The sequence below is a fragment of the Acinonyx jubatus genome, chromosome A1 (assembly GCF_027475565.1).
Source record: "Acinonyx jubatus isolate Ajub_Pintada_27869175 chromosome A1, VMU_Ajub_asm_v1.0, whole genome shotgun sequence".
NCBI classification, from domain to species: domain Eukaryota; kingdom Metazoa; phylum Chordata; class Mammalia; order Carnivora; family Felidae; genus Acinonyx; species Acinonyx jubatus.
In genome coordinates this window covers 132,229,828-132,245,776 of record NC_069380.1, presented here as the reverse complement: position 1 = coordinate 132,245,776, position 15,949 = coordinate 132,229,828, and the positions used below count along the sequence as shown (strand labels likewise).

Sequence of the window (15,949 nt, the reverse complement as noted above, 5' to 3'; positions counted from 1 at the left end):
GCTTGGGATTCTGTCTCTCTCCTTCTCTCTCTCAAAATCAGTAAAATAAACATTAAACAAAATCATCATAACTGGGTCCCCTGGGTGGCTCAGTCATTCACCAGCTCTTGATTTCAGCTCAAGTCATGATCCCAGGGTCATGGGGTCGAGCCCCACATCAGGCTCATGCTCAGCATAGAGCCTGCCTGGGATTCTCTCTCTCTTCCTCTGTCCCTCTTCCCAGCTCACATTCACTCTGTTTCTAAAATAAAATAAAATAAAATAAAATAAAATAAAATAAAATAACAAATAGGGGGTGCCTGGGTGGCTCAGTCGGTTAAGCATCCAACTTTGGCTCAGGTCATGACCTCATGGTTGACAAGTTCAAGCCCCACATCAGGCTCTGTGCTGACAGCTCAGAGCCTGGAGCCTGCTTCGGATTCTGTGTCTCCCTCTCTGTGCACCTCTCCTGCTCACACTGTCTCTCTCTCTCAAAAATAAACATTAAAAAAATTAAAAACAACAAATAATAAAAATACTTAAAGAAAAACCCAAAACATCAGAACAGGCTTGAGTCCCACATATAATGGTCGTTCTTCCAGCAGTAGGAGCTCCTACCATGTGTGTCAGGCACTATTTGTGAATACATCTGTGAAAAAAAAAATAGACATAAACACTGTCCTTGTGGAGAGTGGTAATATGGTGGGAATATTCTCTGAAACTAGGACTGTGTGCTACCGGCAATGTGTCATGTGTGATTCAAGCCACACCTTAAACATGGCAAGAGGGCTTCGGGAGGTCTAAGAAGAAAGGGAATGCCTTCTTCTCTCTGACTATGTGTCCAATACCTGAGACTCCATGAACCAGATGGAGAGCTGGACAAAGGACCGAAGACGTCACATAGGAGTGTACAGAGTGCCGTGGATGCTCCAGGGCTTGCCATCCGCTGAGAAGCCGGGGCATGAAACGGAAATACAAAGGAACGCTGCTCGAGACACCTGGGTGGCTCAGTCAGTTAAGCCTCTGACTTCGGCTGAGGTCATGATCTCAAAGCTCATGAGTTTGAGCCCCATGTCAGGCTCTGTGCTGACAGCTCAGAGCCTGGAGCCTGCTTCAGATGCTGTGTCTCCCTCTCTCTGCCCCTCCCCTGCCCACTCTCTCTTTCTCTCTCTCTCAAAAATAAACATTAAAGATTTTTTTTTAAAAAAAAGAACACTGCTCTATCGTAACAGAAAGGCAGCTACTGAGTAAAGACAGCCAGCCCTCAGCTACTAACTGCGTCCCGACTGAGGGCAAGGCAGGACAGGTGTCAAGAAAGACACTGAGAATATAAAATGAGGCAGCTTCCCTTGGAACCTCACTATTTGATCAGAGTCGAGATTAGGAGCTGACAAGGGTCATACCCAAATTACTCATGAGGCAATGACATCATCATTATATGAAGAGCCACTAAGCTGTCATCAATTTATGAAGTACTGAGGACTGTGGAAATTCTGAGTGGCTATAGTTGCCTCAGAAGGGGGAGAGTGAAGCCATATTATAAATTCCACTTAAGGTTTTTAAGATATTCTCTGTCACATCTGTACTAATAAGCCAATATTTGGGCCAGTGTGTGTGTGTGTGTGTGTGTGTGTGTGTGTGTGTGTTTTACAGCTTGTGGACATATTGTGTATTTTGTATCTCCCTCTCCAGCGCTGCTGGAGGACAGCAAAGGTGTCAGAATTTCTGGATGGAAGGGCCTTTGGGAATCATTTGGTCTACCACTCTGCTGGCTACAGGAATGACCTCACATCCTTCCAGCTAAGACTGGCCTTCCTACGAGACTGCCAGGGGCAGGAAGCTGAAGTTTGATGAGGCAGCCTCTCCCACATTCAGAAAACTTCCTTAGCAAAGTCTTGCCCTCAAGCCACCCTGCTTGGGGCCTCCAGGCCGCAGTGCAAGGTTTTACTCCCAAGAGGAACCAAACTAAACTTGAACTTTATTTAGCACCTGCCCTGCCCTAGAAGCTGCAGATCTCTCGTTTCTGGGCAACCTTCAGGAAGCCTAAGCTGGAAAGCTAAATCCCGTCTCAGCATCGCCTGCCTCCAGGGGTTTACTATGAAAGGAACAGAATCTTCCATTGCCATATTTAGAAACCATGTGTCAGCACCTATAAAGGGCACATACACTGTGAATGCTCACCACCACCGCTCTCCCCCAGACAGGCAAACCCCACTCATAAGATGAGAACAAAAAAGAAATGTGATCCATCACAAAGAAAAAAAAAAATCTGTGCATGGTTACAATAAATCTCTTTCCGTGGTAACAGCATGAACGTATTTGCAATCGCTACAATTTATACCAGGCCATTATTTGGGGGCACACTGTTAGAGATGCTTCATCCTGTGCTGCCAACCAGATATCACTACCTTGGGAGGTCTCAGGGTGTTCAAGACCAGACTCACCGCGACTCGATTTTCCTCCCTCTCCAACTCTGCTGCCTTGGGGTCCATTCAATTAATGCTAGAAACCTCAGTGCAAATCCCTGATTCAAAATTATCTACTAAAGAGCAACCGTGGGCACCTTTCTTTCATCGACTTTTGTGATCAGGATTGCCAGCTGTTTACCAAACTCATTTCCTCTGTTTCCACAACACGAGAAAGCTGTATTCTCCAGCCTTGCTTGCCATAGATGCAGTCAGAATAGAAAATGCTGGGCAATGGCATGTGAGTGGAACTGATGTGTGCCATCCTCAGGTCGCGCAGTCCACCATCTCCCACACTCCTTCCCATTCCACCAGCCGGATGCGGATACCCAGGGCAAACTTGAAGGCATGTGCTGAAGACCCGCCCCCCAGATCCCGCAATGACCGTGTGGAGGAGATAGTCTCTCACACTCCTGGTCTGTGAATGACAAGTACAACCCACTGTATGTGAGCAAATGTTTTTTGATGTTTATTTGGTGGTTTGTGTGTGAGCCGTGATGTAAGAAATCCATCTTCTACTTCCAAGTCATTCATTTATTCATAAACATTTCTCAAACACTTCTGGAAAGAAGCACTGGGGAAATAAAAATGACTGAAGGAGGTCAAAAGACTACGTAAACCAGAAATTAAAATTCAATACAAATGATCTCAGAGCAGTATGTATCTCAGGTTAGTCACGGTGGAAAAATGTGAGACTTCATTTTGAATCCTAGGCTAGTAAAGCTGGTTAATCTCTTTGTGTGGTGGCATCTTCATCGGCAAATGGAAGCAATGTTCCCTTCGGTCTTACCATGATGGATTAAATGGAATGAGACAATGTGTATGAAAGCATGTGGTCAACTATAGTGTACTTTTCACATGTTAATTCAATTCACTGCACCTGTCCTAATCTGGGACTTGTTACTCATGAAATAGTGTACCAGTAGCCTCACTCGAGTTTGTACCCAAAATCCAGTCTATTCTTAATACCTGGTGAAGGTAACTTTCCTCAGTCTGAGCTCTGATTGGTCATTTCCTTATTCAACAAACTTTCTAAAACTCTGGAACGCTTATAAGATACAAGTCAAACTTCTTAGCTCAGTGTTCAAGGCTCTAAGTAACATGATCCCACATTGTTTTTTTAAGTCCGTATCCAGCGCTGTACAACTCCTGATTTTCTTCTCTTTCATCCATCCTATGTCCTGGCTACACACATCATTTCTCCAATGTGCCACATTTGCTCACCTTTTTCACTTTGTCTTATTCTCAGCCTGGTTTTGTCCTCCACAACCATCCTTCCCACCGCCACCCCCGAAACACCACTATTTCTCAACGTCCAGCTCAAATATCACCAGGTCTCATAAATCTTTCTACAAAAACACTCTCCTTTTCCAAAAAAAACTTCACCCTCCTCTGAGCTACCACAACCTTTGTCTGATACTCTTTTCTCCTCTACTGTTGATAGCACTTGCGTTCTGAATAGTTTATTGTCTTCAGGAAGGAAAAAGAAAAGGGAATGTAAGCATTTAATGAAGACATGTGTTACACTAAAGAAAAAATTCAGTAGAGAGTCAAATTACTTTTGGTTGGATCATCAAAAATAGACAACTTACATGAGTAGGGGAGTTCTCTGGATTGTCAGAAAACTATTCCTATGCTTCAGGATCTATTATATTCAGACAGCATATATTATATGCTTTATGAAAGCTATTACATGGAACTTTCATGTTGAAAGTCACTTTTACAATAAATTTAATCCTATCAGCAGAAGAGTAGAAGTAAAGTTCAAAGTCATTAATTCATCTCCCCAGTCAATTCTTCACAGATTTTAGTTCAGTCTTATTTTAGAAAATGAGAGAAACAAATATGTTAAATTGACCCACTGATACCATCTAAGCATAAAACCTGTGAGTTACTATTTTTAAGGAAATGGCCATGAGTGGCTAGTGTTTTCATTCATTTGCATATAGGCAAAAAAATATATTCACTAATAACAAATCATTGAAGTCACTCTATCAACTGAGAATTTCATTCGTTTTCTCTCTTAGGATTAAAAAAGGGGGGAGTACTGGATACGGTATGCATATCTTCTCATTAAATAGTGGGAGACTCACTCTGTCCAGGCTTTGAATTCATGAAAATCTTAATAGAACATAGCATTATACATACAATGTAAACAGTAGCTTCTAACAGGCATTCTTTTAACAAACTGGGCTCAAGTAAAAGTAGAGTTCTTTGGAGAGCTTTCTCTAAAGACCAGAGAAGTATTCATTTACACCAGCCAGTGAGCAAGAGGGTAGGGAGGTAGCAGGAGTTTTACAAGAGATCAAAAATCCTAATCCTTTTAGAGAATTTAAAGAGTTGTCCTGCAAATAACAGGATATAAAATCATGTGTGGCAATGCATATTGTGGTGCTTTAACACGAATTAGAAAATATTTTCTAGAAATTGTAATAAGTTGTATTATAAGAGGTGGATCACATTTTGTACCATTTAGCAGATCATCTCCTGAGAAAGCGACAGGAAAAACCATCATACACACACAGGAGTTACACAACTCATCACTGGGCATTAACAGAAGCACAAAGAAGATGAACTGAATGGTAGGAGCACAGCACATATTCCAGGTGCTCCTGTAAATCATCTGTAAACGACTCAACCAGATTCCTCACTCTCTCTGTTAACACTTAGACGACAATTAGGAAAGGACTGTTCACTGTGAATTGCAGAGTCCCAAGGGTTCCATACTTGATGCAGGGTGTGGGGGAAGGGAAGGGAGAGACCCAGCCGCCAAGGGCCGGTGGCACTGGAGTGCGCTTACCTCCAGAAGTGAAAAGCGAAGAGAGGACTACAGGGGCTGCCTGGGCTGGATGGGGTTGGACTCAGGCTCCTTGGAGTGAGACTGAAAGTTAAAATAATGTCATTCCAACTGGGGAAATGGTGGCAGTAAAATAGCAACGCTCATCTAAGCGACCGTGTTCCCTTTAGGCCAGAACCACGGCGGCATGCCTACCGATGCCCTTAGGTAATCAGCTCATCACCTGCCTCTTTCCAGCTCTAAAATAGAGAACAAGGGCAAGGCTTCCTGCTGAAACTGATATCCTTAAAACTACTGCTGCCATTTGCATTTGTGCCTTTTCTCGGTCACAAAGCTAACGTGGTAGGTATCTTCTGTGGTGTTTGCTGGGAAAACTTGGCCCTGCTTTACTCACTCAGTATATTCTATTTCTGACCAACAATCAATTGTAAAACTGTAGAACTAGAGGGAAGTAGTTACCAGACAATAGAATTCAAGTTAAATACAGTGGTTTTTAAAAGGCAGAGCAGCAAACATTTCCAAATAGGAAGATATGTTTTTAAGCACTTAGCAGTGAAAAACGCCCAACAACATTTTCTGTAATCCCCAGGGGCAAAGGCAAAAAGTGTTCTTACACTTACGTTTGTAATAGAGAACTTCAAAATTTCTTACATATACCTATAAATTATTGTACTTTCTTGAGAGGTTTTTTTTCAATTTCATCTGTCAAAAGACCATTACGGTCCCCACCCCCACCAACCTATCCAAACAACCAAGCACAATGACCAGCCAGCTCTCAAATATTCATCCGAGTGGAGAGCCTATGTTTCCTTGAATTGTTTTTCCTTTTGGACTCATCTCTCTCTTGTTTTAGGGAAGACACAAAACTTAACATTTGTCACATATCTTACTTATAAAAATTTGACCCGTGGATCAAAGTATGAAGCTAATATCCAATTATTTCCAATTATTTTTACATCATCAAATCAAAATTAGAATCAGCTAGGCACTCTGGTACCAACTCTTTGGCTCAAGTGAGCAGACAAACGCACACTATGGTGCAATGAGTTTCTTAAAGAACATTCTCCTGCCCCTGTACTGGCCATGACTACACCACACCATGTTTTCCTATCTCAGAGAAGGGGTCTTGGAATGGAACAGTACACTGGATGATTCAAGCTGGTTGTCCCCTTTACTGAACAGAGAAATGACAACCGTGGCTAAAATCAGACTTGGGTTTATCACATTTTCAGTTCCATCCTTGTTTCCCATCATATGGATAATTGAGACTTGGCTGTATTCGTCTTAAACTGAAACACAGAATTACTGCTCAAAATGCTCCCACTTATTTAATAAAATGTTTCAACAAAGTTGTTTTTTTGTTTTTTGTTTTTATCTTTTAAAGCCATTCTCTGGTTTGGTGGCAGTAGTTAAGAAACTAAGAAATTGATTTCCTTATACAGTCAGAGCATGTTCAAAAGCCACTGCTCTTAAACATGCTGTACTCTAACTTAGCAGCTCATTGGAAAGCTCTCAGGAATGTCTACTGACACAGACGTGATTTAACCTAAGTACAGTCTTATCTGTCCCTTGTGCTCCGAAAATAGACATGCACAGGCATGGAACCCACTCTGTGTCTCCAAGCTGACACAGGTATCATACGTGTTACCAACTATTTCTGTACTTACTCCAATTTCTATACTTAAATTGAGAAAAAGAAAGAAAAAAGCGACTTACTTTCTCAGAAACTGTAAGGCCACACATCTGCTATCTAAATATCAGAGATTTCTGAATAAATTAATGACTCATTAATATCTGAAATACATATGTTTTGATGTCTCACATCCAGAAATTTCAATTTTTAAAAGGGGAATCAGAAAGTGCTTCATGGTGTGTTATTGGTAAGTCAGATGGGAAATCGAGTTCTGTCTACAGAATATAAAATATGCTACTGTAAGAGTGATCGCTGCAAGGCCTACAGAATACACCCTCCTGAAAGAAAAACAGTACAGTCTCATGGGAGAACATTCAAAAACTATGCCACATATGTGGTGTATTATAAGGTCCCCGGATAATTAAAACAATAAACATTAAATCTGCTTTTAATAAAATGAGTGATAAGATTTCCCAATATAACATTTCCATGCAGTGGTTAGAAAATGAATTTACCCCAAGACTATAGAATTACCTTTCTCCGTGAATGAATGCAAAATTAACTATGTCTGCCTAAGACCGACTTTACATTTCAAGGTAAGCGAAATGCTCAAAGTGTTATGCTAACACTCCAATGACATTTAAGAGTGATCCCTCTTTCTATTATGTCAAGCTCCTTAGGGGGAGAAGCAATCGATTTTAAATGCACAGTAACATTTAGAAGCTAGGCCCAGGGGGTGTGGCCTGAGCCAAAACAAAATCCAGGGAACCCCCTGTGTTTGGCTGACCCATATGCACTGTGTCATCATTGACAAAGTCATAAAATTTGTGGCATACCTCAGACTCTCAAATTACGGGCAGAACATTTGATACAACTGAATTTGTATATTGAGAAGTTACTTTCAAATGTCTCCTTCTAAAATGGAAACATGCTAAAAATGAAAGAAAAAGGCATAATGTGAAATGATACATACTAAGTCCAAAAGACAGCAACAAGGAAGTGGCACAACCAGAATCGGGGGTTAGTGCTCCTGGGTCTTGAACACAGAAGCATAGGCATCTGAGAGAGCTGTGCACTTCCAGAACGCTAGAGAGAGGAGGGGTAAGTGGAAGAAGGAGTGCATGCCACTGAGATATTGCATATGGACAGTGAGGGCTGAATGCCACGGTGGAGGTGGAGATGGGGACAGGTGTCAGGGCAATAGGTAAATACCACTTGGATGTCCATTATGAAAAATGCCACAGCTAGCAAGAAGGCTGTTAAGAGCCCTCTAACTTTTTCTAAGTGAGTACTTGTTAGTATAAAATCAGCGTCAAATTTTAGTGCGAGAATTGATTAGAAAAGTATTCACATCACTTGAGATATGCCATGTTTTTTATTAATTATTTAATTATGAAGTCAGTTCCCTCGTATGACGCATCTCCAGAATTCAAGAAGAATAATTAGTACTCAGAACGGGGCACAGTACTCTTCCTGCAGGCTCTTCCTGGAAGTAATCGAGTATAAAATGATTTGGATTGTATGAATCTCAACTGACACGCAATTTTCTACCTTTATTACGAGTTAGAATAAAGGGCTATTTCTATTTTTCTACCACATTTCTATTTTACTGTTTATTATGGTAAGTGTGCCAAGCACAGACTTCTGCATCTTTGACTAAGAGATTTAAAATAAAAATTTGCTGACGCTTCCTGCATCACAGATGTTTAACTTCTGCGCCACAAATTAGATGTGGGCATTTTCATGTGGCTACATCAGATTAGAAGGCAGTCGGATGAGTTAATGGGTTAAAAAAAAATAAAAACAGCTAAGCAAACATATATCTCAACTAGGTAAACACTGCATGCGGTGGCTGGAGACAGTGCAGAGAGGATTCAAAATGCACTACAGTTCATTAATATTCTGTTGCACAAATAAAACATGGATCACATCTAATGAATGTTACAAATAACCCTTCTCTTGTAGTCTAATCCATTGTAATGTCTTCTATTATTCAATGCAGACAGAGGCCTTTCTTTAGAAAAAGGCAGCGTGGGGATAAACAAACAGTAAGAGAGGAGAAAAAAGACAGCTACACCAAGGCCTGCTGATACATTCTTTCACAATGAGCTGTTAAGATGTTTCCAGCACTGAGGTTTAGTAACTTTAAATATGCAAAAAAAAAAAAAAAAAAACACAAAAAACAACAACAACAACAAAAAACCCTCTTCTCTTCTGACTGCAGTGCAAAATGCAGGGTCTGGGTTTCCACATGAGCTGAAAACAAATGCCATGCATTTAAGACACGTTCCTTCACCTCACACTGCAGTGCTCTGAGGCTGTCAGTACAAACAAATGCTAAAGAGCTATTGGGCGCAGGAAAGCGAGTGCCATGCAGAAAGCATTAAAATATTAAAGACAGACAATACTTACTCCAAGGTCAGCCCCGGAATCTGTAGCCTTTCCCGCTGGGCTTTCATGGTTGTTATATGTTACCACACTGTATTGTAACCAATGCACACATTCCCTGCCAGCGTCCCGGCGATGACAGAGAGCCAAAACGAACCTCTATAAAGGAATGGACTAAGAATCTCTCTGGGGGGAGGGGGATCCTGCAAGTTTGGGTCCTTCCACCTCTAGCCGTAATCAAGAGATGTCAGCCGCCTTCCTCAGGTTAACGGCAGTGCACACAGCACTGATTTCGTTAAGGGAATGAGGCTTTCAGCTCTGCATATCAAGTAATTGGTTTCTGATTTTTTTTTTTTTTTAAACAAAGTCGCTCCACTCACAGACCCAGTTTTCACCTCGGTGAGATGAAAAGTCCTTTCATCCTGCGGACTGGAACAAAACAATAAAGCAGCAGAATCGTACTTGTGAAAGAGTTTATCTCGGCAAACCTCAACCATTCCCCATCTCCCAGGGACGCGCTCAGAGAGAATCCGGACACCCTGAGGAAGTTCTGCTTACTCTTTCCTTGGTGGAGTTAACAGAATCACTCATGTGCCACAAGAAAGACATGGGAGAATGGTGCCGAATGAAAACAATTAGATTTTTTTCTATATAAGGCAATCATCAGAAAGAGGAATAAACTAACTGTGTTAATTTGGGGGATGTTGAACTCTGGTGTGAGGCAAAGCCTTGTGTGAACAGGCAAAACCCTACAATGGGAAATACCAAGTGGAAATGCAAGAGATAGGAGCTTGTATTTCTATTTTTGAAAACTGATTGTTAGGAACCTCACAGCGCTACTACACTTGACAAAAGCAATCAGATACGATTAAGGAAGCAAAGGGAGAACGTATGTTTTGGAAGCCTGAAAGTTTCATCTCGTATTTATTCCAGCAACACAATGTTTCGTTCTATCCATAAGTTGGGACTAAGTGTACTTGCATTGTGGCGCAGGAAGAACATAGCTGACTCATTTCTTCTGGTGTATTTTAAAGTGTTTTAAAATTCAGTAACCAGTGGTCTGCCTAGAAGTACTTGATCAAATGAAGTTTTATTTTAGCAAGAATATTCAAACACTGCTGCTAGCCCACAGGCACACCGCAAATCTGTGATCAAACGACTGTGCTCAAGCGGTTACATTTCAAAGTCTATGAAGTCAAATTCCATCCTCACACAGAGGAAGAAAACAACATACAACTAGGGGCAGTACTAGGGTTAGATTCCAGGGTATTTACTCCCTATCCCAAAGGCCTTCACTGGCAGGGAGGCCATGTGCAAGGTGTTCAAGGCTGCACAAAGGTGCTGGGCAAAAAAGTAAGTGAAGGCTGAAGTCCAGCCTGCTTCCTACTTTGCCAAGCCTGCTGCATGGCTCTGGGCAGCTTCTACCCCATTTTTTTTTTTTTTTGCATTTTCACTAAGTTACTCTCAGCTTTGTACCCCTCTAGAGGGTCACCTGTTTCTAATTCTACAAAGGTACATGTGGGCCAGAGAAGGTTCATAAGATATTCCTGGAACCCTTCTCTAACCCCTAACCTACCAACATGGTCTAGGGTGTTTGTTAACTAGGTGACAAGTTCTCTTTCTGTGGGGGCTCACAGAAAACTAACCAATCCTACCTTTCAGAGGCAACAAATCCATGCTGGGATTACGGTCAATGGCTCATGATCATTGGCAGCCAGACAGAATGTAAATAAGTCATTTAAATTAATATGAAAAGCATAACAATAAGAAACAATAAAGATATAATAGAACACAAAGAAGGGGGGATCAAGTCTACTCAGGAAAATCAGGGAGAGCGGAAAGGAAGTATGGCACAAGCCAGGTTATGAGAGAGGAAGGAAGGAAGGAAGGAAGGAAGGAAGGAAGGAAGGAAGGGGAAAGGAAGGAAGGAGGGAAGGAAGGAGGGAAGGAAGGAAGGAGGAAGGAAAGGAGGAAGGAAGGAAGGAAGGAAGGAAGGAAGGAAGGAAGGAAGGAAGGGGAAAGGAAGGAAGGAGGGAAGGAAGGAAGGAGGAAGGGAAGGAAGAAGGAGGGAAGGAAGGAAGGGGAAAGGAAGGAAGGAGGGAAGGAAGGAAGGAGGAAGGGAAGGAAGAAGGAGGGAAGGAAGGAAGGAAGGAAGGAAGGAAGGAAGGAAGGCAGGCAGGCAGGCAGGCAGGCAGGCTGGTTGGTTCCACTCTGCCTCCCAAAAAGCTAAATTCTCTAAATTTTTTAATCTCTTAAAGTACCTCATCTTAGGAGACACATTAGAATTTTATTCAACAGACTTCTCTACACAGGTCTTAACTGAATTTCAGTTCCATATTACCAATGTACCACAAAATATTTTCACTTGAATTTCCGTTTAATACCCTTAATTTAAAATATCCAAACCCAAACTCCCTATCCTCCTGTCCTTGCCAAATAAGTTTCCCTGCAAGGTAAAATATCCTGACTCTTACCATTCTTCCCCCCCTGAACCATGCTGATCCAAGGGTCCTATCCAGGTTGGATCATTATAATTTCCTTGTGACTGATCTCTCCACTTCCTCCTTGACATTCTCTACACTTTGTTGGCTACACAGATTCTAGAGTGATCTTTTCCAGAATATCACTCCCGTGTTGAAAACCCTCCAAGAGTTTCAATCTCATTCTGTGTAAAAGCTAAAAACCTAGCAAACATGGCCCAAACCTCAAAAAACCAAGCATCAATAGTTGTGACAATGGCAACATATTAGAACATACCCAGTGTTTAAGGGCCATGAGTTCAAGGGAGGAAGGTGGGAAGGAGGGAGGAAGGAACCAGCCAGCCTGGGCCCCTTTTAGAAGATGCTAGGGAACTACCCCATTAATTCGGAAAGCTGGAAAAGGGAAAAATCAACCACTTATCTTGATTTCCCTATGAACTGCACCTCACAGATGAAAAAATGATTCTTCATATAAATATTCCAACTGGTAAATAAAGAAGGAGTGCTACAATTAGAGTATCATCATTTCTCAAACCCTAATAAGTCAGTGGATTGTGGTAATGATCATGATGTGACTATAGCATCATAGAGGCAAGTGGTTGTTCTATGCCTCTTAGTGCAACATAGGCGAAGCAGTCTTACTAAAAAAGCCACACGACCCGGATATAATCAAGCCACTACATCAAAGCATCAATTTACAGTATATGTAGGGACAAAGAGAAGTGATCAGCAAAACAGCTAGCCTGGGAAAAGCAAAAACCACAACACAGGACCTGGTATCTTAAACCAAAATGCTCAATGAGGGGAGTGAAGGAGACAGAGGAGTTAAACCAGACTAAAGAGACAAATCAATGAATTGCAACATATGAACTTGTGTGTCCTGACATCAAACAAACACATAATCAAATACCTGGAAATACTCAGTGTAACAGACACACACACTGACTGGATATGCGGTAATATTATTTTAAGAATAATATCAGAGGGTGGCACCTGGGTGGCTCAGTCAGTTAAGCATCCAACTCTTGGGTGTGGATTCAGTTCATGATCTCATGGTTTGTGAGTCTGAGCCCCTCAGCCTGCTTGGGATTCTCTCTGTCCGTCCCTCCCCTGCTCGCTCGCTCTCTCAAAATAAATAAACAAACTTAAAACAATTTTTAAAAAGAATAATACTGGAATCAGGATCACTTTTAGCTTCCTAACTTTTAGAGATACATATAAAAATATTCACAGGTAAAATAAAGTGTCTATGCTCCGCTTCAAAATAATCCGGGGATGGAGAGTAATATACCATGTTGTATCTAATATTACTATTTATTAGATACACAGTAATCTAATATTAACATTTATTAAACCTGGATAATGGGTATGTGAAGGGTTCAGTATACCGTTCTCTGCAGTACATGTCTGAAATTTTGTTTGTTAAAAACATTGAAGCGTTCTTACCATGCCTACAAAGTTTCACAGGGCATACCCACACCCACCCTCCCTGGCCTCCTTCCCTGCAACTCCTTTGTTTCTCACTGTCCTTCCTGTACACCAAACCCATTTCTATCTCATGGCCTCTGCGTTTACTGCTCCTTCTGCCTCCAACTCTTTTTCCCTGACATGTCCAAATATCCTACTCCTGAATGTCTTTTACAACCCCCCCGAGGAGGCTTTTTAAATTCCAAGACCCACCACCGCCCTCCCCCGCCCCATCTACTGTTTCCTTCTCATCCTGATATATTTTTCTCCTCAACATCTATCACTGGACATATTTTTATATTCATTTATTGTCTCTCCCCTATAAAAATGTGGGCTCCAAGAAGGTGTGTTGCAACTCCAGTGTCAACAGCAGTCCATACAAATATTCAATAAATATCTGCTAAAATTTCAAACTACACTACAAAGCTATAGTAACTAAAACAGTATGGTACTGGCCCCAAAACAGACACATAGATTAATGGAAAAGAACAGAGAGCTAGGAAATCAACCCATACTTATATGGTCAATTAATCTAAGACAAAAGGGGCAAGAATATACAACAGGGAAAAGGCAGTCCCTTCAACAAATGGCGCTGGGAAAACTGGACAGCTCCATGCAAAAGAATGAAACTGGACCACTTTCTACCTCCATACACAAAAATAAATTCAAAATTAAAGACCTAACTATGAGACCTGAAACCGTAAAACTCCCAGAAGAAAACGTAGGTAGTAATTTCTTTGACGTTGGCCTTGGCAACACTTTTCTAGATATATCTCCTCTGGCCAGGGCAACAAAAGCAAAATTAAACAATTGCGATTGTACCAAAGTAAGGAGCTTCTGGACAGTGAAAGAAACCATCAGCAAAATGAAAAGGCAACCTACCGATGGGAGAAGATACTTGCAAATGACCTCTCCCATAAGGTGAAAGAACTCATACAACTCATGCAACAAATAATCCGTTTAAAAGTAGGCAGAGGACCTCAATAGATATTTTTCCAAAGAAGACATAGAGATGGCCAACAGACACCTGGAAAGGTGCTGAACATCATGAGGAAGATACCAATCAAAACCACAATGGGATTATCACCTCACACCTGCCAGGATAGCGAAAATAAAAAACACAAGAATAAGTGTTGGCAAGGATGTGGAAAAAAAGGAACCCTCACGCCCAGCTGGTAGGAATGCAAGTGGGTCCAATGACTGTGAAAAACAGCATGGAGGTTTTCCTAAAAAACTGAAAACAGAATTACTATAGGATCCAATAATTCCACTAATGGCTATTTATCGAAAGAAAATGAAAACACCACTTCAAAAAGACATACATGCCCTTTTGTTTAGTGTAGCATTATTTCTAATAGCTATGGTATAGAAGCAATCTAAGCGTCCATCAGTACACTGATAAAGAGGATGCACTGTGTAAATATGTGTTATACACACGTATATGTACATATATACACATATACATACACAGCCTTTTCATTTTGTTGATGGTATAATTTTGGTATAATTGCAATTGTTTAACTTTGCTTTTGTTGCCCTGGCCTGAGGAGATATATCTAGAAAAGTGCTGCCAAGGCCAAGGTCAAAGAAATTACTGCCTCCGTTTTCTTCTGGGAGTTTTACGATTTCAGGTCTCGTATTTATGTGTGTACATATGCACACACAGTGGAATATTACTAAGCCACAAGAAGAATGAGATTTTGCCATTTTCAACAATATGGATTGGCCTAGAGGATACGTGAGATAAGAGAAAGACAAATACTATATGATTTCACTCACATGGGGAATTTAAGAAATAAATGAACAAACAACTAAGAGAAAAACAAAAAAACGAGAATCTTAAACACAGAGAACTGGTGACTGCCAAAGAGGAGGTGGGGGTGGGGGTGGGTAAAACAGATAAGGGGATTAAGAGCACACTTATCTTGACAGTGCATAATGTACCGAATTGGTTAATCAGTATACTATACATCTGAAACTAATATCATACTGCAAGTTAATTATACATCAATAAAAAAAAAAAAAAAAAAAAGGAGGGGGCGCCTGGGTGGCTCAGTCGGTTGGGCGTGTGACTTCGGTTCAGGCCATGGTCTTGCGGTTTGTGGGTTCGGGACACACGTCGGGTTCTGTGCTGACAGCTCAGAGCCTGGGGTCTGCTTCGCATTCTGTGTCTGCCCCTCTCTCTGCCCCTCCCCTGCTCATGCTCTGTCTCTGTCTCTCAATAATAAACAGATGTTAAAGGAATTTTTTTTAAAAAAAAGAAAAAAAATCTGCTGAAAGATGAATGAACGACCCTCCCTATATTGGTGAAACTACCGACTGAGGACACTCGCCCTCCCTTCTCTTATAACTATAGCTCTCCACAGTATTAGATAACTGAACTGTGTCTGCAGCTCAGAGAGCGGCATCCAAGAACCTGGAGAATCAGGATGTGTTCAGCTACTACATACAGACCCAGAAAGGCCCCTGCCGGCTGGAAGGCAGAGACCCAGGACTAGCTGCGCACACACGCTCACACAGGAGGAACCTACAGTAACACTAGAGTCTCGTGCAATGTGGTGGTGGGAGGTGAGGAGGACACTGTTCTAAATCTTACTGGTATAACTGAGAAGACATATGCACAAGGCTGAAGCTAAGCAGCTTTCTACAGTTACAGGGAGGGAACACCACTGTCTCCTTAATGGTGGAAGTCTAGATTTTGCACAAACGCACTGACATGGCTTAAGGCTAGGTCCTTCTA

General features: G+C 41.5%; 1 protein-coding gene across 19 annotated transcripts in view; it reads right to left on the bottom strand.

Moving 5' to 3' along the window:
- Window positions 1–15,949, bottom strand: part of MAST4 (microtubule associated serine/threonine kinase family member 4) — a 556,148-nt gene that overhangs the window by 202,803 nt on the left and 337,396 nt on the right. For 6 of the 19 annotated variants that reach the window (XM_053223443.1, XM_053223445.1, XM_053223448.1 and 3 more), the window contains one exon: window positions 5,245–5,325. The exons of 11 other annotated variants lie outside the window; for them this stretch is intronic. In XM_053223443.1, the coding sequence (XP_053079418.1) occupies window positions 5,245–5,325 (81 nt within the window). Of the gene's footprint in view, window positions 1–5,244; window positions 5,326–9,286; window positions 11,208–15,949 lie in introns of those variants that run through there. 2 more of the 19 variants (XM_053223480.1, XM_053223499.1) reach the window with 2 other exon arrangements.